The following is a 24,909-nucleotide window of genomic DNA, read 5'->3' on the forward strand; positions in this document are numbered from 1 at the left end:
GATGCGTAATACCTTCTTTGGTGAATTAAGTCCTTCTTTTACTATCTTTAAGGCTGTCTAATATTAGGTAAAGTTGTTTTATCGTGGTGTGCATTTGTCTCTAATAAGCTTTCATTTTTGCCTTGACGCAACCTTTTTTTGAGGCGCCGCTTTTCCTTTATCGGACTCCCATTTTTAAAATGTTAGTAGGCTCCCCACCTAGTAACTCTTCTAAGAGCAATTTATCTGTGATTGACAGTATATCCTAATCTTACTTTGCCAAGCATGGATATCTATATGTTTTGTTTTTGTCTGCCTTAACTGCCTCTGCACCTTCAGTACATGCTCTCTCTGCTAAATCGGGGTCTGGAAGGCTAGTTACATCATTAGTTCTCTTCGGTTGGTGCACTTCTGCTTCCACCATAACTTCATTTGATTGTGTTTTGAGTTGGCAGGGAAGAGATTGTTGTTTTTCCATATTGCAGTCCTTAGTTACTAGTTGTATTTGGTTAATTTCTGTATTTTTGTGAGCTGACTGATCTGCCGTCTGATATGAGCCTTGACTTTACTTCTGTCAGTAGATGTCTTAAAATTTCCAGCCAGGTTCTTAGTTTATCCAATATTGGTGAACCGGTGCAATGGGCAGGTTCACTAGCTAAATCAGATTGCCCCATAGTACAAAGTTTTTAAGTTGTTTAAGTCTGTTGTCTATTCTTGCCGTATAGACTGCAAGTTTGTTCAATAAGTCGACTTGTATATCCAATTTGTCTGAGTTGTAGGTAATTCATTGACTATTGTTTTTGTAGTATTTTTTAAGAGTGCTGGCCATGCTGCGTATGTTGGTCTGAAGGGACTGGTCTCCACTCTGCCTTCTTGAAGCATTGATAGATTGTGCATGCTCATGGAGATATTTCCCAACTGGGTTTCTTTCATCTTGGTCTTATTTATGTAACTGTATTGACCTATTGTTTTAGGGAGTACTTCAACTGCTGGCACGGTTGGCAAAGTTTCTTTTTGGTTAGGTTTCGAAATTAGGGTAATAGAAATTGTGTCAGTCTTAATCAAGGATGCCGTTAAATGATTATTGCCTTTCAGTTGCTTTCTCGAGGTTGAGAACTTGATGTAATTACTTATTTAAGCCTCTATTTCTTTGGTAGCTGCCGAAGCCTCCATCTAAGATAATAGATACATTCTTGTGGAGATTTTGGGGCTTATGGCTTATGGCTGACTAGTGTCTGGAGCCATGGTCCTCATTCTCACCATCACAGTGCTTCTTTAGTGTTAGCATGAAGTGTCTTTACTACCACTGACGGGTCTGTTGTTGTTGTGATTGTAGTAGCCCCACTATCTTCAAAGCTGTCAATTTTGCTTTCCCGTGGCAGGAGCGTTTTAAAGAAATTTAAATTCTTATTTTTTTAAAATATTTGTTTATTGGGATTTTACAATTCTTATACCACAACATTTTTGCAATGTATTAACACATATATATATGTAGTTGGGTGTACAACAGTTATAGGCCTACACATACATGTTACCACTGAATCACATCCATTATAATCGTTGGACATTAGAGGGAACCTTTTGGGGAGGGGGCCCTCCTGTTGATTTATGCTTTTGGCAGTAGCGTCATACGTTCTGGGTGTTTGCCTCCAGTGGGCACGTATGGACCTCCTGTCTTTGTATATTAATTCCCAGTATTCTTGTCTATTCTTGCCTGAATGTGCTCCCATCTAACTGACATCGGGGTCATAACTACCGATGCGGAACTTCGAACCTTATGTTTATGTTTTATATGTTTGTAAAGCGCTCGATTGCTGAGGCGTCTTGGCACTGTGATGTGTGGATGGAGAAGGGACATCAAGGTGAAGGCCTATGGGTCTGTAAACAGCCAGGTTTTGAGACTCCTTCTGAAAAGCTGAAAGTTAGGTTGGAGCTTCATGGAGAGCGGCAGTTTATTCCAGAGCTTCGCCGAACAGTGTGTTATTGTTTTTCCCCCCCATCTTGCCCTCCTGATCTTTGTAGCTTTGATAAGACCAAGATTAGCTGACCTGAGATTGCGGGGGGAACATATATCGGGAAGAGGTCTTGTAAATCCTCGGCCCCCCGCCATGAATTGCTTTGTGTACAAGACTTAAGGCTTTGAAATCAATGCGTTGTTTGATGGGTAGCCAGTGCAATGCTCTGATGCCGGCCGAAGTCGGCTGTCCTCTAGGGATGACCAGGAGAATTCTCACTGCGGCATTTTGCGGAGACTGCAATTTTTGCAGGTGGCATTTCTCGATTCCCAAAAATAGAGCATTGCAATAATCCAGCTTGGATAAGAATAAAGCAACCATCACTGTCTTTTGTAGCTCTTGCGGGTTGTATGGGAAACATTTTCTCAGTTTTCAAAAGAAAAAAACACGAAGAAGTGAGGCTGTTTACCTGAGGGCCAAAGTTCAATTTCCCATCAAAGATGATCCCTACGTTTCTGACCTTCTATATTGGACAGGGACATTTTCCGGCTTCCGTTGGCCACCAGGACTGATTCCACAGGGGCCTGCCTAACCCGAATTCCATCATCTCAGTCTGTGTTTATTTTCAGATAGATCTGACTCATCCAAGCCATGATCTCCTTGAGACAGGTGTGAAACCTGGCCGCTGTGGTCTCTGGCTGACTAGCGATCGAGATGACAAGTTGAGTGTTGTCCGCGTAGGAGACCAGAGCAAAGCCATGCTTCCTAACAAAATTCGCCAGAGGGGTGACTTAGATATTGAACATGGTCGGGGAGAGGGCAGACCCCTGCAGAACGCCACATGGGAGGTGGAAGCTGTTGGAGCTCATATTTTCCCAGAACAGTCTCTGCTCTCTTGCCTCCAAAAAGGAGGAAAGGAGGGCCAAGGCAGTCCCTTCTACCCCTATGTCCCCAGCCGCTGCACCAAGATGGTGTGGTTCACGGTGTCAAAAGCAGATGAGAGAGCAAGGCGCACTAGAACCGCTCTCCTCCCCCTACCCCCCCTCCCCCCCCCCCCCCTCATCCACCACCCTGCGGATCTTTTCAGTGGCAAGAATTAGAGCCGATTCGGTGGAATGGCGTGAACGGAAACCGTGTTGGGAGACGTCCAACAGATGGTTTGTATCTAGGTATTTGGTCAGTACTGTATTCAGGTGTTTCTCTAGGACTTTGGCCGCAATTGGTAGACCGGCAATGGGTCGATAGTTCTTGAAATCATTAGGGTCTAAGCTGGGTTTCTTCAAAAGGGGAGTGATACACTGCTTTCCACATATCCGGATAGCAGCCGGAGGACAGTACTTGGTTCAGAATGGGGGTAAGCTGTTCACAAATCTTGTAAGCAGCTTGATGCATTTTAGAAGGGGGGGCGGGGATCAGTGGGGGCACCAGATTTTATAGAAAGGAGTTTCTGTGTTGCTTCTGTATTTATAGGCTGAAAGCAAGTCAGTCTGCTGAGGGGGCGTGCTACCGCTGTTTTTAAGTCATGGAGTTCTGAGGCTACTGGGAAATCGGTATAGATCCCTTGTACCTTCTTTTAAAAATATTCCGCTAAACTATTACAAAAGGTTTGGTCGGGCTGAAAGGTGTTATCCTGTTGAAGGTGGCAGGAAATTAAGCAAAGGAACTTTTTAAACCCGTTAAACTATTAACTAAACCTCAACAGTAGGAGTGAACTGTGGGGGTGTTAGGGAGCTATCGGATTTTGTGCCAGTAGAATCGATAGTGTGGGTGATATTGTTGTCTCTTTATAATGTAATGATGTGGGAGTGTGTTTTATACCTGTGTGTGGGGGATTGTCGAGGTATAGAACGGCTTTAGTTGGGTATCCTGGTACAGACGAGGGAAGCTCCAGGTATGACGTCAGTGCATGAGTAAATCTGAGTGATGGTTAAAGAAATGTAAAATCTTATACAGGGATTTCATAACTTTTTGTTCTGATCGCAGGGGTCGGGGCTTTGAGGTGCTGTATGGTGTAAAGGTAGCCGCAGGCGCTGATATTCGGCGGGGGAGAGGCAAAAATGAGTGAGCGCAGCAGAGCTGGGGCTGGATAGCTACTGCTAGTTCTTGGGTCACTGCATGAGCTCCTGGATGGCAAATTGCACCACTGCTCCTCCTCGGCCCTTCCTCAGCGGCCGCTTAATGCCGGCAGCAGGAAACTACTCATGGCCCGCTGAGGCCTTGATCTCTGCTGAGGCAGCGGCTCCGGCCTGGTCATGCACCACACGCACTCTGCTGTGTTGTAACTCTGCTCGCACATCTGTTTCTGCTTCTGATACACTTCTAATTCCAACTCCGCCTCCCTGCATTCTGTTGCCTCCTTTGCCTTGCTTTGCTATTGATTTTCTGGTTCTTTTCTACATCAGCCTACCTTCAAGAATCTGTGTGTGGTGTAAATCGGCAGTAATTATCGGTAAACCTTCTTTCACCTGCCGCTCTCTGTGCAATAAGGAGTGTGTCACATATGGAGAATCCAATCATAACACTGTGAAGGTGAGGTGGCAAAACCAGCCAGTATGATTGAATCCCAGATTCTACAAGCTCAGACTGCTCTCAAACGGGCTTTTGCCCCCCGTTGGCCTACAGTGACATGCCACAGTCTGTGCAATGACAGGATGAATTTTCAGCCTTTACACACCCTGAGTGTTGTAGTCATATGCCTTCACAAGGCTCACAACAACACCTCTTGACGAAATTCTCAACACCTATGTAGACCCTGAGATAGCTTTTGTGAAGAAGAGGGAGTGCTTAATAGATTATCACATTAAATATGTCAGCTGGATTCATCACTCATGAACCCAGAAATGGCTTAAGTCATCCACCCCTGCCTATCCAAGATTTGCAGTAGAAGGCATTGAGCCTACTCTGTACTAGATATATTTTCTCCAATACTGATACTGATGAAATTCTCACTCTGTATACTAGTGGCAAGTAACCTGCTAAGGTATTGTCGGCAGTTACTTCTTCCTCTTTGCCCTAAAGGAATATATTAATGCAAGAGTTTCACAGTTTCTGGCATAGGCCATTTTGGCAGATGAATCTGCTAATTTAATTTTTTAAAGACAGTACTAGAAACATTGAGAAAACAAAAATTATTGTTAAGAATAGCAGGTATACCCACCAAGATGTAAACTAATACCTCGGACACTATTTCACCATTTGCCATCCTGAAACAACAACTCAGTGGACACTCAAACTTTTCCTGTGATATTGCATGGATGAATTCAGATGCTACTCCGGCTTCCCCTTTCTGTAATAACCACCACCTTCTTACCACTGTACACTACTGGAGGTGGTGAATTTATTGGTGCTAAAGTGATATTGAGTTCCCACATGGAGTTCATCCTTGAGTTGTATTTGGTGTTCTTCACCACTGAAGAACTCAATACAAATCTGGGTTTGTATCAATTGGACGGCTGCTTGAGAGTTTCAAAATTAGAACTTCTGTCAAAATCATTTCCTCACATGTTTTTGCTCTGTGCCAGAAAACAAACAGTCTACCTATTCCCATATCACAGTGGGATAACCAGAGAATATATCATTATAAAGGGCGCTGTAGCCTGGCGAGGGCGCTATTAAATTGAGGTACTCCCTTTTCATTCATACTCTAGCCACGATCTGTCCGTCAGCTGAACGAAGAACTTATTTTTGGTACCTTTTATAGGACACCGTTCTTTATGGCTCACTTTGACACCCTAGTTGGGAAAGCAAGCCCTCCCCCTGAAGGATCTTGGTTCATCATGAAACCTCAACAAATGTCTCCAGTCTAAAGCTCAGTAGTTCTACGGAGCTGCAGGCTTTATTGCTTCCTCGTTGCACTGGCCTTGCTCCATGTGTGGAGATTTCTTCTTTGTGTGTGCATACAAGAATCTCAGTGATGCCTGGTGTCCTATCTCCCTTGTTGTTCAACACAGTCTTTACCTAAGATACAAGAGTCCTTTTCTCATAACCAGCTGTCCCGTTTCATCAGCGCTTTCCAGAGATATGCCTGACATCAGATTTCCCATTATCCAACAGCATGTACTTAATGTATGGTTAGAGATTCGATTTCAAGGCTATCTTTATATCTCTAACCTCATATGCTCATTTCAGTTACAGAATAGGTTCTATATAAATGTCCTTAACCAACCGCTCACTTACTAATGTCCTGTCTGGTCACTTGTGGCACACTGGCATAAAAACACTACCGTATTTTGAGGACACTAACAAGAGGAGTCCCCGTACAGTTATCTAAGAAAGGAGTAGGACTATTACTTGCCTGTACATTGAACAGTTGTTGGTGCTTGGCAGCATCACTGTGTTTCATGTTTGTAAAATTGCACAGTCTTGTGTCTAGGGTATAGATGTGAGTTCAATGTAATTATGGTTTAAAGTTTTGTCAGTATGTTTGTTTGTATATATCTTGCACAGGGACCCAGGGATAAATAAAAAATCCAACTGGTGTAAAATAAGACTCAGATCCATGGTGTCAGAGGTATTGTGCTTTGAATATAGTTTAGGATTCCCAGCTCTGTACTCCCGAACGGAATCATTCCCCTGTTTATCGGATCAGATCTTCAGACCGCACATATTCTCAGTATGTGTATCATGAGTGCAGTACTATATTTAACAAATTATATTTTACGTTGGTGTTGTGCCCAAAAATTTATGCAACCCTGACGCAAAAATGAATTCAATTTAGACATTTTTTGTAAAACCCTGCCATCAAGAACTTGGCAACCAGGAGAAACCTGGCAGTAAACTTGTCTTGCATAATCTGTTGCAAATTCTGTATTTTAAAATATATTTTGGGTTAAGGCACCTGCTGCGGACATCTCTGTGTGGCAGCTAAATCTCAGGGAATAGTAATAATGGTAATAGAATTCTGGAGGATACCTTATTTGCTGGAGAGACCTGTGTTTTTTCTAGTCCCAGTTTCGAATCTAAGCAGCATAGAAGGTTATTATGTCTCCTGCAAAGCACATTATGTTAACACGTAGATGACAGATTTTTATTGTATGTAGATGGGTAAGTGGGTTGTTTGTTTTAACACAGAGATTTGTTGTTACTTGCGGTTCACATATTGTTATTCTTATATAGCACAGTGCACTCTAACGGACATGTGGCTTCTACACCGTGTAACCCTCACTGCCTTGTGCAACAACACATCCTGTACATCTGAAAATTAAACCGGGACAAGTTTATCATATTTCTGTTAGGCACAAACTCTTGGCAGGGTAGACGGCGTCCTCTGTATGAAAATAGTGGTAAGACGCCGGCTACCCGCGTGTATTGTCAACTTGTGCCCTGTTTCTATATACATGATGTTATTGACTGGCATACTGGGCGTATAGATCTCAATGTGTTGTGGCACTTATTTGAGTATGTTCCTTAGATTCATAAGAGAAAAAAAAACTAACCTTTTAATTTCAGTGCTGAATTTCAAGAAATGAAGTAATGTCGATTCTATTTTCCCTCCTTGGGGGGTGGGGGATGCTCATATGGGCCTGTATGTATTCTCAATAATTATAGAAATTAAGTTTGGAAATAAAAAAGAAAGCTAGGTCTATTTTTTAGTAGCGCAGCAAGACTCTTCTAATGTTGTACATCTGAAGCGCGTGCTGGAGAACTATTATTCTGTTTTGAATTTGAGTCTCTACCGTGGACCAGTTATAAGTAAGTGTTTTGGGCACAATCGTTTTTTTTAAGGGTAAAAAGACACTAAATAAATCAGTTGTTGGTCTGAGTTTCAGTACAGTCCATACTGAAGAACAGTGTTTCATATGTATTCAGTAGGACTTCGCTTACGTCCCTATTTGTTTCAATGTACACTGTGATTATGGGGTCTATATCATGGGCCCTGTTAATATTATAGTGCAAGGGGTAGGTCTGTACAAGTATCCTAAACTGATGTCTGCCTAATGACCTGAAGGACAAATTGCCTTCGACTTTATTCACAATCCTCCAATCGTCCGTTCAATGTACAGATACTAACTTTACAATTGGTGAGGAGGGAGAACGTGAGAGGTGAAATGAGACTGGCGAGTCGAGTGGGCAAATGAAGAGTCAAAGCAACTTATGACAAAGTTATCTAGCTCCCACCTGTGCCAAGGAATACCTGGAGCCCCAGTGAGCAGCATAATGCTTCCATTGCTGCTTAAATCAATATCAGTAACCAGGCAGTAGTTGATGGTGGAAGTAAGGAGAAAAGCTTCTACAAATCCTTGGCTTGCATACTTTGTTTACGTTAAAAGCTTACCTGGGCACTGTGCTTTCGGGAACTCTGGACAGTCCTGCAGCAATTCCGGCGAGACCGCACCGCTGATGGTGACCCGGACGGTCCTGGACTCCAACTCCCAGCATTCCCGGCGCTCCAGAGGGCCACAGGTGCTCGCTATCATCTTTAAGCGCCAGGAGGCGCTTAAAAGCATGCCGAGCCTCCCGCAGGGCAGGACACGCGCGGGCGTGCCCGGGCCCGTCCGCGCCTGTCGTAGCCAGGAGGAGGCAGACCTGGGCCACCCCTTTTCCATCAAGCTACTCGGAGCTCCCAAAGACTTGGTTAGTGACTGTGAGTCTTATAAAAACTCCGCCTATTGTTTTTAATTTGTTTTCATTTCTCTTGAAAGTTGGATCTTGTGATTTAAGCTAATAATGAGTAAGAATAACCGTAAGGGATCGGGGGACTCTGGGGTTGTTGGAACACTCGATGCCTTTCTCATTAGAGCGGAATCTGTTCTCATACATGAGATTGAGCTTACCCAAAAGGAGATTGTCTTTAGACCCTCGCAGAGTTTCTACTGGAGCTCCTCTAGCATGTCCTCAGTTAAACTTGGATCCATCTGTTGAATTGATGTCACAATCAGCTTCTGGGCCTTCTGTAACTCCAATAGTTGCTCCTTCCACCCCAGCTAGTGATTCGATCGATATTACTCCGTCCCCAGATAAAATACTTACTCGCCAACAGCGACAAATCCGGGTAAAGAAGGGGAAGGGTAAGACCATAGTTCCATCTAAGAAAAGGAAGGCGGGAGCGTGCCGCTTACCACGCATCAGGTTAGCTAAGTGGCAAAAGCCAGAGTGGCTGCTCGTGGAAAGAAAGGTTGTGTACAAGAGGTTAATACTCCAAATGCCTCTAACCCAATAGTTAGTAGCTCTCAGGCCAGTTCTAAGCAGATGCCAAGTGATTTGGAGGACAGGTTTCTAAACAAACTTGAAGATAGACTACTGGCAATGTTTGAACCCCTAGCATTAAAACTTGAGGATATTGCACAAAGATTGAGTAATATTGAGCTTCAACTATCGCTGCCAAAATTTAATCTATCTGATGGTATGCTTAGTGGCTCTATTGCTCCTACTGGAGTGCCTGCTCCTGTACCAAACCCGCCCCCCAGTGACACCTTTGTGGCTGCTAAAACTGTCACACAAGCCCCCTCACAAAGTATGGTTAACACACTAGTTTCAGATGCAACAGCCCCACGTGGGAGGGAACCAGCCGGGATCACTAGAAGAAGGTTGCCACAGGGTGGCTTGTGTGGTCATATTTGTAATGACAATCTCAACTTACTCCTGAGGCGACGCCTTATACTATTGTACTCACAAATGTACCTCCCCTGCAACCCGGTTTTGAGGAAAACTGGGTCTCACTTAGGAATAAGGTCCTTCATCTAGTAAACGCCAAAACAGGGCTGGGTGGTCATCTATTTAGAAGTTTTAAAATGGTACGTAGAGTTGCCTGGATAGGTAAATCAAGGAAATCAAGTAGAGGTGATTGCGTGTTGGTGAACTTTGGGTCCCCCCCCATATAGTAAAAACAATTCTAGATACAGCGGGATCAAGGCATTTGAGTGGGGAAGATATTAAGATCTTACCCTTGGGTTTTTTTTTATTACCTTTATTGTGCGAAGAAGAGCATACAAATACGGGCCTATAACCAGTCTGGCCGGCCACGATACATTATGCATAGCACATTAAGCAATAAGGAGGTATACGGTAGCACCCAGCATTGTGAAGGCAAACAGTAAAATCAGGTAAAGGCTGAGCACTACTGCCGAGAATAGGATCAATGAAGGTTAATTTTCGTTTTTTTAATAGGGAGTATAGCAGGAACAGATGCAGTTTCAATTATCTGGGTCCCCATAACGGGCCACGAATCAAGCAGCAAGACAGAACGGCATCAACATCGAACAGTTATCAACCATAGGCCGCAGCAATCAGGATATAAACGCCATACAAATCAAATCTGAGCCCTCTGTGACCCGCCATTCGTTGACCAACCACCCAAGCATATATGAATACAGAACGGTGGAACCAGAACAACAGCATTGATACACGCATCCTCTATACCTACCTAAATGATGGGGAAAAGAATTGGAGGGGAGGGGGAAGGGGGAAGTACTATAAAGGGAAAAGAGCGAGCGCCGCGCTGAAGCGCACGCCCCATAGCGACAGGAGTGCACTAAGGAATGTAAGGAGCACACTGTCAGAGGTGGGGCGCGTTTGTCACAGCATACATGCAAACAATACCATAAAAAGGAGAACATCTCGCCCCCCAGCCTCACCCACTGTCACTCCACGAAAGAGACGCCCAGACGCGGCGCGCCGATAAAGAAATACAAAAGGGTCATAGAACAAAGAAAACGAAAGCAAATAAAAAGCCTCAACCCACCCACCCCACCCTGCACCCCTGCAAAGGCTATGGCCTACCCCCCCAGCAGCGTGCCTGTCGCCCTAAATAAGAACCCGAAATGTAGAAGAGCCAGAAAGAAGGGAGAGAAGAAAAAGACAAAAAGAGAAGGGGAGAGGAGAACAGGGGGAGGGGAGGAGACAAGCAGTCAAGACGTACGGCCCCTACCTTCCACCCCCCGGCACACCTATGCAACATCAAAACGAGACCAACACAATCTCAGGTACCATAAGGCCCCTAAGGGATCGTCCATATCATCGTGATCGGTAGCATTCATCTTCTTCAACCGGTAATCAGCGATCCTCCGAGTCCAACCAGGCTCACCCCTGTCCCTTACTGGTCACAGACACCATTTGTGGTAGATTGGGGGGCAGCGGATGCATGTCAGAGGACCCCGGCAACCAGCAGCAAAACAAGAACAGTTCGCGACAGTTCAGACTTTCCATCGTTAACAACAGGAGCAGCAAACCGTAGAAATGCAATACCGCCGTACAGGGAAGCAAATTCTCCCCCATAAGGCAACAGCAGGACCTCGCCAAGACAAAACGAAGCGGCAACTCGCGTCGTTCCCTGGACACTCTAGCAGGAACAGGCCACGGCATGGAGCCCGCAAACAGTCCTGTCACAACCAGGTCAGCCTGGAGATGCGGACCCGCAGAAGCAGAGTCTTGCTGACGCCCGGCGGCGGCACCCCCGCTACAACCAAGGGGGACGAGGCAGAGCCCACTCGAGGCCGAGCCGCAATAACGAGGGACGGCCCAACAAACATGGCGGCAGTCCGCCTATCTGGCGCTGGGGCGGCAGGGGCCATGGCCGCATGTAGAGACTGCAGGGCTGCAAGGACATCACCGAGCGTGGGCTCACGCTCACTAGACCAGGCCCCCGTACATTTCAGCAGCACAAGATCATCTCCCCGAGGAAATCCGTGGTCCATGGCGACTGCCGCCATTTTGTGAGATCAGCCGCGTCTCCACGCTCCACAACTCCCGGAGCGGGCTCTTAAGCAAGGCCGCCGCCGGACTTCACTCGGGTCCCCGGAATGGCAACCGTGGTGCAGAAAGGAGAACCACCAAGCGGGGGTCCGCCAACGCCTCCGCCCCAAAGGGGCCTCGCCTTCCCTGGGCGCAGGGCATCAAGATGGCCGGACAAGGCAGCAAAAAGAGGGGGGGGGGGTACCCTCTTGCGCGGTCCACCCCCATCCACGGCGTGCCGCGCTCTACCGCCGGGTCCACGGGCCGCTGGACCGAGCCCGGACAGTATCCTCCGGCATAACCGCTCAAAGGCCCTCACAGCCGACCCCTCTCCTTCACCAGGGGCCGTCGCTGACACCACCTCACCGGCCATTCCAGCCAGGCAAGTCCCCGGTCTCCACGCCAAGAGGGCCACGGATCGAGCAGGAGCACAGCTTCGGATCCACAACTCACAGGAGTCCCGGGGTCAGACGGTAAGTACGAGCATTGCTTACTCTTCCAGTTTTCTACCGAGTGTGTCGTTTTGGGGCAGGATTAATGGCAGGATGTGCGTGCCGGGAAGGAAGTCTGGCGGAGCCGAGCTACAGAGCGGCCATCGCGGTCGCGAGCTTGGCTCCTCCCCACCCTTGGTTTTTTTTAATCAAAACTCTCCACTTTCGACAACTGGCGGGGTTGATTGTAACATATTAACACACGCTCAGGAAATGTACGGGTATTCTGTACCTACCCACAACAGATATGAATCTTTCAAGAATTTGGAGGACCTAGATTGACTGGGTCCCGCAACTCGAATTGAAAAGACCACATCTGTAATGGACGAACTAGACTGGGTACCTCAAGCACTGTGCTTTTGTAGAAGTGGTGAGGAAGTCTCAAATGTATCCCAGTGGCGGCTATCGCCTATTAACTTGGGTCCATCTGAAATAGATAAGGTATGTGATAATGGTTTGGCTTACTCGTCTAATTCTATTGTTAAAGCTCCAGTATCTTACATGTTAAATTATAGACAAGGATCCCAAAAAAAAGTGGAGTTTCTACAGAACCCAGTACCGTTTAAAAATAGCTTTGTGGAATATTGCGGGTCTCGTAAGCAAAGTAGCTTCTACTGAATGGACCTAATTTAATGAGGACCTTGATATAATATTCTTTCAAGAAACCTGGGCAGTGGATCAAGTTTTCTGCCAGGGATATATTCATTTTTCGAAACCTCCTATACAGGGGGAACGGGGCAGACCGAAGGGGGGTCTGACATTGTGGGTCAGGCAGAACCAGGAATTCAAGATAGAGGAGAATGCTATTGACACACATGATATTCTTATTGTCAAGTTAACATAGGGTAACTCCCAGGATGTCTTACTCATCAATGTTTACTCTCGGGGTCTACAAGGAGGGAAGGCCTCAAATATTGTAGCCCAACTTGATGTTTTTTTAATGAATCACAGAGGTCACTGCAACATTTTAATAGCCGTGGACATTAATTGCACTTATGAACCTATTGATTGTGAGGATATGAATTTTAGTGTAGAGTAGGATGATCAATGGTCGGGTCCACTTTTGGAACTTCCTCCCATAAAAAAGTAGACCAGTGCAGCACTCCAATTGAAAGTATTCTGTCTGGAGCATGGGTTGAGAGCGGCAAATGGTCGCACAAAATCTTATAAATCAGGGATGCCAACATACAATAGTGGGCATCGCTCTAGTCATATTGACTATTTTATTTTAAACAAGGAGTTTTGGTCAAAATTGTTAGCTATAGTGGTAGAAGCCCTGCCAGAAAGTGATCATAATCCTCTTTTAGTTACTTTGCGGGCTTTGAAATTAAAGCATGCTGATGAGTCGCCACCATGTGTAGATTTTGTAGAAGGTCATCTGTCTAATGACTCAAGACGCCTTAACTGGGCCAAGGTTGCACTCAACCCTGAGAAAGTGCTAGATATGAGCAATCTAGTAGCCAATACCATAGTTGTTCTCCAGAAAGATGCTGTACTTTGGGTACACTTGGACAGAGTTGGCCAGGTACATGAGCTCCTTTTTAATCAACTTAGAAGTTTTTTTTACAATGAAAAATAAAAAGGGCCCCGTATCATCCAATTATAAGGCCGCAGTTTGGTATAACTCGAACTGTCACTTGGCCTATAGAATTTTGGCAGTAGCAATCAGGAGCAAAGAACGGGTCGCCATAAAAGAGAAGAGGCAGGCATATAAGACCGCACAATCCTAGGCTAAAAGGGACAGAGATGAAGCTCATTGGGCAGAATTACTTAGTGCATGATCCGGGAGAGACATGACGAGATTTTGGCATCTGGTGAAGTGGGGACCCTAGAAATGTGTCATCGAATCATGTGGAACCGAATTAGTGGGTCCGCCACTTCAAAGGTCAGTTCGCTAGGGACTCAGGTGCCCAAGTCACCTTTGTAATGCCGTCTTCTCCCCCTCCTCTCAGTATTACCAAAAAGGAGGTAGAAAACGCTCTCCTCCAGGTCCCCAAAGGTAGGGCTCCTGGTCTTGACTGCATTCCTGCAGATCTTTTTCTTCAAGATCTGGACTCCTGGGCAACGTATATACAATTACTAATGAATGCTATCGACAAGGGAGTGGCGATTCCTAGCTCCTGGGCAGGTGCAGTAATCCTTCCTATTTTCAAAACGGGGGACCGCTCCCTACCAGGAAACTACAGGCCTATAAGCCTGATCGATTGCATTCAAAAGGTATCAGCCAGGGCTGTTCTAGGCAGAATGCAGGCTTGGCTGGAGGATTGCCACATCCTTTCCGATTTACAGGCAGGGTTTCGACAGGGTATTAGTACAGTGGACCATGTTTTAAGGTTTGTTCTTATTTACTGGCGCACTGTTACCCCGGGTAAAGGTTCAATCTATGCCGCCTTTGTGGACCTTAGGTCAGCTTTTGACTTAGTTCCACGCCCTAAGCTGTGGCATAGCCTTTTAAAATTGGGTATGCCATTGGATATCTTGGTTTTTGTTATCAAATTGTATACGGATAACTATGCCCAAGTTAGATGGGATATGGCCGGTAGTACCACTGAAACGTTCCCGGTAGAGAAGGGTGTGAGGCAGGGGTGCGTATTGGCTCCCACCTTATTCTCAATATATATAAATGGGGACTTGGAATATTCTGAAAACTGCCCCACGGATGCCCCGAGTCTAGCAGGGTCAAAGATCCCACTCCTAATGTTTGCCGATGATACCCTCATTCTCTCCAAAACAAGGCAGGGCCTAAAACGTGCCCTCTCAAGATTTGAGGAGTTCTGTGCGGTCCACGACCTCGTTGTCAACGTGGACAAAACAAAGTTTATGGTCCTCCAGAATTCTAATAAAGTCATCGGTGAAGTTAGAATGCAGGATGGTATTTTAGAGCAAGCAGAGACTCTTTCATATCTAGGGGTAAATATAGACAAAAGACTTAGTTGGAAGCCGCAAATAGACAGCCTAACGGGCGTGTTGCTTAAGGAGCATAGGTGCTCTTATACTAAACCCTTAGCTCCTGTTCTGTAGATTTATCATTCTAAAATTGGTGCTTCAATCCTTTATGGTGTAGAGTTGTGGGGGCATGTAAATCTGGAGTCAACGTTTTAAGTAAAGGTCAGTTTTTCATGTAGGGTTTTAGGAATATTGAAAAGGCTTTTTGAGATAGCATTCAATTTGAGGGTGGAAAATTAGAAAAGCAACGTTATTTACAAATGATAGTGCTATTTTAGGTATGTTATTGACACTAGAACATGGTGAACTGTCTGTTCCTCTGCTGGGCTATCTCTAGACCTTTACTTCTGCAAGGACAGCTGATCTGTTCAGGGAGTGTTAGTGTAAAGTAATGGCTGGAACAGTGGGGCAGGGCAATATCAAGAGCTTTTGATTACCCTGGTAAGAAGCAGAAACCTTGTAATAATAACAATATGAAAGAACATACGGGGAAAACAATACATACAGAGTGGATGTCTTCTGATGGTCACCTTTAAAGTTTGGCTCACAGTTTTTATTACAAAATCAAATATACAGTATACTTTTATGGGAACGTCTTAGTTTCATAAAAGTTAATTATCTTTGGGAAGAAGCTGGACCTGATCTCAGCTTCCCCAGCAGACCAGTGTTTAATCTTGGGGCCATCGTTTTATCTCCATGTGATCAGTGCTTCAGTGCCCTCATCAACCGCATTTTTTGTTCTAGGGAAAGCTCCTGGCCAGTTCAGACTTTGCCACTAAAGATATATTATAGTGTATTTTCTCTGTAGTGAGCACCGTTTTCCCTAGAACAAACCAAGGTTTCTTTGAGAAGGCCTCCAATTATAGATATAAATAAGGGCTCCATTAAGAACGTGTCTACATTGGCAGTGCCTTATTTTGGTGACATCCTGTGGGGACAATAATGTCCTTTACATGGTATATGGAGATGTCCCCCTACCTGAATGCCCAACTGTATGTGAAACTGGCATCCTGACTTTTATTTTTCTGTGGCATCACTCTGTCGAGCATGCACGGTGGCCTTGGCCTAGGCCTATACCTGAAATTGCGAGGTTCAGGGCCTGTCGTTTGACCTGTGACACGGTGACAGGAATAACATGGTCTACGGATCCCTGTTGTGTACATTTAAGCTCTTATGTGAAACCCAGAATCTGGCACCTACATTGTGCTTGTCAGATGTGTGTGTTGCTATTGTCAGCATGTGACACATTTATGGTAGCAAGACGGTGTATGCCTATACACGTGCATGTATACGGAGGCCAGTGGGATCCATTTGGATGCCCCAGATTTAACATGGCTCAAGATGGATGATGGTGTTTCCCCACACAGTAACAGTGTATTGCCTCCACTCCAGCGGTTGAAGGGTGGAGACCCAGAAAATGAAGTGTGAAGAATGGAGGCAGGGCTTTTGTTAGAAATTCCATTAAGACTGTTTTCGTGAAAGACAGCTGACTACTATTTCCTGAGCACTGGCGTGATGGATGGTAACAATGAGGGTTGGAACTGCAGTTTCTGTTGCTCAGCAAGGAATCTTGGAGCCAGGTCTGCCCTTTTGTCTGTCCCTATTTACTGCTTCAGGATGACTGATGACAGCCAGGTGCCAAGATCACATTCGTGCTCGTATTTGAGCACTCCTGCTTGTAGCCAGGCCCAGTTCTACCTGCTACGAGAACTATCACTGTCCGCAAAGACTATGTTTGGAGAGCAGTCCGGCAAAGTCAGCTGAAAGAGAACCACCCCAAACTGGTTCTGCATAATGAGGTCTGGATCCACATCCCATCTTTAATTTATAGTGCTTATAACCTATTAGTGCGTGTAGGGGTTCAGATCTGGTATGTGAAGGTTAAAAGGATTGCAGCAGTGGCCAATTTTATACCAGTTACACGTTTCTAAATTACTGCCACAATGAGTAGTTTTTGTTAACTTCAGGTGAAGTATTGAGATGTGTCCCTCGTGTGAATAATTGTATTCACCACAGACTTTCAGTTCTCCATGCCGTCCGTACAATACAGTCACCTGTTCATTTTGGCTTCAATATACCATGCACCTACATGAGTTTTCACACAGCGTAACTTGAACCTATGGCATGCTGTGCCTCTTTGCCCCCAAATTCCCACTATCCCCCATTCTGATAAGACTGGTGCAAATAACGATAGTAACTGGCAAAGTCTCTGATGAGGAGTAGTGGGCCAGTGCCTCCTAACCATTTCAAGAAGGAATAAATAACCTTAGCCGAAGTGAAACAACACCACAAACATGAGAGTAAAGTGTTGGTCATGAAATTAAACACTTCACAAAGAAGAATGGTACTGATTTCTTCAGGTTTTCCGGTTGTACATTGTTCTGGGCAACCGTTGTCTGTGTTTGTGTTAGGGGCTGTGTAGCTTGGAGTATTTATCTGTTATTCTTTTTGAGTGGAAAATGATGTGCAATTTGTGTGTCTGGGAGAGTGTTTGAGTAGGGAAAGTGCAAGGTTTGCCCTGTGCTGATGGATTGGGTAGATGGGGTTGCCATGTGTAGATGTGTGAGAATGTTTGGCTGTGCATGTGTTTGGATTGCTGGATGTTTGTTTCTTTGTAAATTCCCTCCATTTTGCTGTTGTATGCATGGTCTAATATGTGTGCGTACACTTGCTCAGAATCACAGTAAAATGTTGTTGTTAGTGAGTAGATGTGTGCTAAATGCACCCATGATCCTATATCTTATGATGGCTTGGAGTGTGCAGCTATTGTTTTCACCTGAGTCCGTGTTCGTCATGTTGGTCTGATGAGTGTTTCATTTTGTTAGCCAGGGTGTGGTGTCTGAGCATGGTGGGTATGTATGCTTACTTTGATGATCATGTGGTGATATATGTGAAATGTGACAGTTATGTCTTTTGTTTAGCATGCTTTGTCTGTTTCATTGAGTCCCTTTACCATGTGAGTATGATGTAGTCGGTGTTAAACGTCTTGGTGTTCTGTGTGTCACTGTCTGCTTAATCTATCGTAGGGGTTGTCCTAAACATGTGTTATCTTAGGCTGATACCTACCTAAATATTAACTTTATCCACAAACTTCCAGTCATCATTAAAGCAATGTTGCTCCCAAATTACCAAACAGTAAGATTGCTTGAGTGGTGTTTATAGCACACCCATTAACCTTTCCCCCCTTAGTTTATTCTATTTTTATACATACATTGTACATCTGAATTTCAGAAGGGAGATTTTCATACCGTGATCTGTAATCATTTTTATTTACACAGATGGGATATCAAAAATAATTCTTGGACAATTACTGAGCTCCTGAGGCCAATGGTAGTGAATTTGGATTTCCAGAGGAACAATAAATCTGTTTTCTTATCCACAAACTTCGCTGGATATGTTGGCATGCTAACTGGAATCAAACCAGTGAGTGTTTATTTTTAAATATATTACCCTACTGTTGATCTCTGTATCCGCTGGAATGTATCAATATGCAGATACCAGGGCTCTTAATACCATATTCTGAATGAGGCAATTGTTTTAAAAAAAATACCATATGGTTAATAAAGAATCTATCTTTATAAGGCATACTGTCAAGGATCCACTAACCTGAGTATCAACAATTGCGGGAGTGAAGCTGACCCAACCAATCTCCCCGAGAATCGGCTCCAACCCACTATTATAGAAAAAACATAAGTTGTGGCTGTTAACCACCCTTAGGGAGAATGGAGGAGGTAATCGGAGAACCACACTGGATGATTACGCTGTCACACCCAGCACAAGGTTGTTCAGGGAATCCCCTTTGGCAGATACTATCTATAAAGAGACAACAGCAAAAATTGGCAATTGGTATATACAAGTATGCCTGCTTAGACCCACCCACACTTACTTTATCTCTGTTTTAGATCCCTCTCAAAACTCACCAACTATAAAGACTCCAGAAGGTATCATTGGGAGGAAAGTTAACCCCACTCGTCCTCTCTGTAAAAGGTGACCAGCCAATATTCGGGAAATAAAGGAATCAGACAACATAAGGCTCCTCTAAGAAGTATAATGTGACTACACAAACCAAGAATTAGAAAGACCCCATAGTCACATATGCGCTCCCACAAGGTCCATAAACTAAATTAGTCAGTGCACTGACCTTCATGTTCTCTCTCGTAGAAATTCAGGGGTCCAAAGAAAGGAAATATATTCAGCACTAGAAGGGAGAATTCCACTACAATCTGCAATTCACCCTAGTGTACTAAGTGCTGTAGGCTGGTAGGCAGTGCAGCTGAAAAACACAATGCCGATATACCCTGCCAGAACCGAAATAAATCAGAGGGAGGTCACGGGAGCAAGACACTCTGGGTGGGCAGCAAAAAGGAACGAGACTAAAAAGCCCTGTATGATCCCCGCACCGAGCCACGAATGAGACTGCAGCGGAAACCACAGGATATCCAGAAATAGGGAAGCGGACCAGAAAAAAAGAACTAGATTGTCACCCTCCAAGGTGTAGACTCGGGAAATAGCAAGGGGGCATGGACGTAGGAGACCGAGACTCAAAGCCAAGCACAGATTTCTGTCTGATTTCAGTTTTTATATTGTGCCATGACCCCCCCCCACTAGTAATCATCCCTCAATCCTACCGGGAGTTCAGTATGAGACCAGCATTTGCAATGCAATATGTCTCGCATTTGTGAGCGTTTGAGCTATTGGCATTGTAAATGACAAGGCCTTTTATTTATTGTACACCGACAGGCAAGTGATATGGTGGTTTATTAGTTACCACTAGGGGTGGGCGTAGTTCGCGAAGTAGCACTAGGCGAAGCTACGCGAAGTGCACTACGCAAGCGTAGTAGCATGTTCGCACTGTGCAAGATGTCGTTTTCAATGATTGCACAGTGCGGACAAGCATCCGGCGCTGTGCAATCATTGAAAACGGCATCTTGCACAGTGCGAGCTGTACTTTTCTGCCGCTCGAGTAGATTTTTACTCGAGCTGCAGCTTTCTCAACGCGGACTGGTAGTTTCTCATCGCGAGCGGTCGCGAGCATGCGTGACCACTCTCAATGAGAAACCTGACCTCCCCGCATTGAGAATTTCGCCGGGAGGTTTATTTTCCATGCTCGCGATCGCCAACTTGATGTTGCTGATCGCGAACAAGGAAAAAGTCTTGCGAGGATGTCATTTTGCTTGCTCGCGGTCACCAACTTGACGTTGAGGGCCGCGAGCAAGCAAAAAATGACCGCTGCACTTCGCGACGCTACGCATGTTCGCACTATGCTATGTGCAGTTCGCGTAGTGTGAAGTTGCGCAAACTTCGCAAACTACACGTGCGTAGCGTAGTGCTTTGCCCAGGGTTAGTTACCACAACAGCAGCTTCACATCACTAACCAGTAAACTGTAAGTGGGTCCTAGAGAACCCAGTGGAGCTGGAGCTCTAGAAGCTATTACACTATGAGTTTACAACCTACACTAGTTAGCAACAAGCCGCATAGCAACCGGCATGGTTAAGTTTACAAAGCCAATAGGTTTTGCCTAGGCAAGATCTATCGGCTTTGTCAATGTTTTTTAAGTTAATGCAGAGTGGGATGCTGTGCAACACAGCTTAAAGCAAAGAAAAAGAAAAAAAGCACTGTCACACACCCTGTGGTGAACCGGTCATGAGGTTTTTTTTTTTAGGCTAAGTGACACTGCACCCTGCACTTCTGTGCATTATGAGTGAAAACGTGCTGGGGGAACAACACAAGGGAGTTGTAGGGGATGAGGGAGCAGCAACAACGGACAGCAGGGTGGGACGAGAAGGGAGTTGGAGGGAGCAGCAACAACAGACAGCTGGAGGATGGGGGTACAAGCAACATGAGAGCGGAAGCCTGACTGTAGAGTGTCATGCACTCTTAAGAGTGGGTGGCAAAATGTAAACAAAAAAAAGACCCTGCAGGAGCGCGTGGCCAGTGGAAGGACGCTCGCTGCAAACAGGAAGATGTACTAGGTCCAATGCTCAACCCCACTCTCAATCACAAAACCGGCACAAAGAATTGGCAAAACCCATGTGACTTTAAACAGAATAGAGAGAATGGATTAATTAACTGTGGGGAGGCTAGAAAAAGCTACTTCAAATAAAAAAAAATGTGCAAACTTGTTTTTCAGCATGGAACACATTTAAAGATGTCCAAAGCATCAACACCCAAACCATCAGATGACCTTTTAATATCATTCTGTGTGCACATGATCTTATCCACTCTAACAAATGAGATGCCATCAAGAAAATACTTTGTAAAAAGATAGATTTGAAGTTACTCTTTCACAGAGTGAAAAAAGTTACTTGGAGTAAGAAAACATAACTGGAGCAACGGCGATTCGATAGTGTAGGAAGCTGGCTCTGTATATACCAAATTGAGGTATAGTGTGCAGAGTCCAGTGGATCCCTAAAGGTAGGCAGAGGTAAAGTTCGATAGCACTCCACTCTCTATTTGTGCTAGTGTGGTTGAGTAGTAAGGCAGTATCAGAGGACAGTGTTAGGCATTTGTTGTACACACTCAGTCAGCAAATGAATTCACACATTTAAAGACCGAACTTCAGATCAATTGTTTTTGTATAAAAAAATTCTGTTAGTTATTTTATTTCGTAGAATAAAGCAAGCCTGGCACAGGTAAGTTGATAAATACTTTGCAGTAAATATACAGTTTGAAATGCAGTTGTAAATGTACTTTGAAATGGTTACAATTTGAATTACTGGTAATGCAATACTGTGAAATGCTGTACATAAACTATGTATCGATTTTGCTATGAAAATTATAGGTACATTACTTTTACGTTACTTTTGAGATTACTTTTGAGATTACTTTTTCTACTGTGTGATAGGCCTAGATGTCACACTTGGACATTTCCTAGAGAAAAGGTAAGTATAGTCAGTTTTGCTCAGTTGTTATTTTTCAGGTTTCCATACAAATCAACTCCACACATCATTTTTTTCAGAGAAAACCAGTCAATAGGTTCCTATTGAGAGAAAAAAAGTTAACGGTTACCAGGTAAGTAATCTGTCTTTGGAGTTGAGCCTCTGGGGTTTGAACAAGGAATCCCCCAGGGTCAAGAATGCACTCTCATTACACCCTCAGTGGCACTATGGCGTCTGGGTGCAGAGTGCTGAGTCCCAGTGTTATCCAATGGGGAATAGGGGGCCTCTGGTTGGTGGCTGCTGGCTAGCAGGCCACTTGGTTGTGCGAGCAAAGCTCCTGGACTTTAGCTCAGGGCAAATGTGGGAAACAAAGTAACACCAAAGGTGCACCCTCAGTGGCACTAGGGCGGTCTGGTGCAGGGTGCTGTTTCGACGTTGGGCGCCCTGTTGGTTTCAATGGGGAACCTCCGGTTTGCAAAGACATTGCAGGCTCAGGGACGAAGGCCTTCTGGGTGCGACCACCACTTCGAGAGGTAAGTTGGTAAGTTAGGGGTTGGTTAGGCACCATTGGTTTGGGCACACAAGGCCGTGGGGCGTCGGATGCAGGGGTGCCTTTTGGGGTCAGATCTTACCATCTCCTGGTCGCGGTTAGGGGGTGGCTTCTGGATTTAGGCTGCAGGTATCAGCTGGAGGCTTGAGGCAGGTCAGGGGTCGCCGAATCACTGGTCAGGACAGCCTGGTTGGCCTCCTCGTGGTGTTTGCCCACTCAAGCTCGGGCCGTGGACGGTGGGTGCAGAGTAGGGTGGATCTGAGGTGTCCAGCCAGAGGTTGCAGATGAACAAATCCGGTGTTCACGGGAGACAAAGTCTTTGTGCTTGAAGGCAGGCAGGTCCTCCGTGGTTTCTGAGGTTGCTGGCTGCAGGACACTCTGGGATTTCGCAGGAGCAGGTTCGAGGGGAGAAAAACAGGCCGGGAGGGCTGGGGCCAAGTCATCTTCTTCCTCTTCTTCTTTCTCCTCTCCCCCCTTTACTCCAGGTTCAGGGGTGCCCCTAAATACTTTATTTGAGGGTGTTACAGGTAGGTAAAAGGCAGGGACCAATGGGTCCCTTCCCTGGGGTGGGTGCACCCCCTATTATGCCACCCTCCAATGGGAGGAGGGCATGAGCATGTCCCTGGTTGGCTGAGTCCCCCCATCTTCAAGATGGGGGGGTGGGGACTGAGAGTTGTGCTTCACCTCGCCTCACCCACCTGAGGGGTGGAGTTGGCGGAGGTGGGCACACCTCTCTTTCTCACTTGTTTTTCCCGCCGGTTCTCCCACCAACAGTGGGGGTCAGAACCAGTGGGGACCAGTTGCTGGGAGCAGCAAGTGACCTGGGGAAGCTCACAAATGCGGCAAGCCTTTGAAGCTTCCCCTTTGTAAACCCTGCCTATCCCAGGGGAGGAGGTTTGGCACCTTGTCCCCGTATGGCATTGTTTCAGGCTCCAGAGAGCAGCAGGCTCTCGACCCAGGGGTCCAGAAACGTCTGGTGGTGGCAGCTAAAAGCAGTAACTCCGCCTGGACGCTAGTGGTAGGTTTGTTTTCAGGGGGCATCTCTAAGATGCCCTCTGTGTGCATTTTTCATTAAATCCCACACTGGCATCAGTGTGGGTTTAATGTGCTGAGAAGTTTGATACCAAACTTTGCAGTTTTCAGTATAGCCATTATGGTGCTATGTAAACGTAAATTTACATGTATTTATATAGCGCAAATCACTGACCGAGGTCGGTATCTAAGCGCTTGCTTAGGGAACCCGTCCTGGTATTCCCCTGTGAGATAACCCCGGCAGGGTATCCACAAGGTGAAAGCCAGGCATCCCGCCGCGAGGGGCCGTTGTGGAGATTAAGCAAGCTATTGCCCAGAGTCGCAGAGTGTGAACCCGTGAGTCGAGAAGGCACCGGAGCGAGAATTATCGAGTCCGTGGAATTTTTTAGCCCCAGACCTGCCGAGGCGGGGAATTGAAGCCTGGTCCAGGGCCGATCTCAGCTTCCGGGTCTGCCGCCTCTAACCCCTGAGCCACACTTCTCCACATGCTATGGAGTTCTAATTACAAACTCCCAGCACCATATACTCTTAATGGCTGCACTGCACTTACAATGTCTAAGAATGGACTTAGACACTGTAGGGGTACAGGGCTCATGCACCTTGCACCTGTACCCTCACTACTGGTATAGTGCACTGAGCTAGAGGGGTTACTGACCTATGCCAGGGCAGTGGGTTGCAGGCATAGCACACAGAGATGTGTGCCATTTCGACTCTTTACTTTGTTCTGCACCAGGACATGCAGCCTGCAAAGGCAGTGTGTGAGTGTAATAGTACAGGACCGCTAAGGGTGGCGCAATAAGGGCTGCAGCCCTTAGAGGTCTTCTCTGGTTACAGTGCCTTGGGTACCTGTGGTACCATTTACCAGGGGCTGATCTGTGCAGTTTTAGGGAAAGAACATAGGCCCTGGGTACCTGAATATCAGGAGCCCAGGGCACACTCAGTCAAAGCACATCAGCAATTCAATTAAAGTGAGGGCAACCATGCAGAAAGAGTGCACTTTCTCACAGATAGTACCCTAAGTAAAGAAGCTTTTGGGGAAGGAAGGCTTTTCTAAGTGCTGCTAGCTAGGCTGCATTGTTTGGAGAATAGAGGTGTGGAAAGTCAGTCCAATTTACAACCTATGCCCAGGCTGCTAGCTCAAGACGCCTCTTAGTTCCCATTCTGAATAGTTACCAAATAAAGAGACGGGCGCTGGGAGTAGGAACACAAGAACAGAGTTTTATTTCTCATGAGGAGAGCCTGTCATTTCGGACACGAAACACAGTGTCTTTCGGGAGGTGCTCTAACAACCTCTCTGAGGCCTGGCCTCTTATACCCTGGTTTATGACATGTGAGCATTCTTTATTGCATAGAAAAACTCTGTGAACTCATAAAAAAACATCCCCGTAATCCTCTTGTCAGACCCACC

General features: G+C 45.6%; 1 protein-coding gene across 1 annotated transcript in view; it reads left to right on the top strand.

The window, feature by feature from the left end:
* The window catches only part of ASAH1 (N-acylsphingosine amidohydrolase 1), a 235,081-nt gene that overhangs the window by 53,467 nt on the left and 156,705 nt on the right, over positions 1 to 24,909 (top strand). Inside the window, exon 8 of the mRNA XM_086962561.1 lies at positions 18,319 to 18,463. Coding sequence (XP_086818687.1) covers positions 18,319 to 18,463 — 145 coding nt within the window. The remainder of the gene's footprint in view (positions 1 to 18,318; positions 18,464 to 24,909) is intronic.

The sequence above is a fragment of the Lissotriton vulgaris genome, chromosome 3_1, assembly GCF_964263255.1.
Source record: "Lissotriton vulgaris chromosome 3_1, aLisVul1.2, whole genome shotgun sequence".
Classification (NCBI taxonomy): Eukaryota; Metazoa; Chordata; class Amphibia; order Caudata; family Salamandridae; genus Lissotriton; species Lissotriton vulgaris.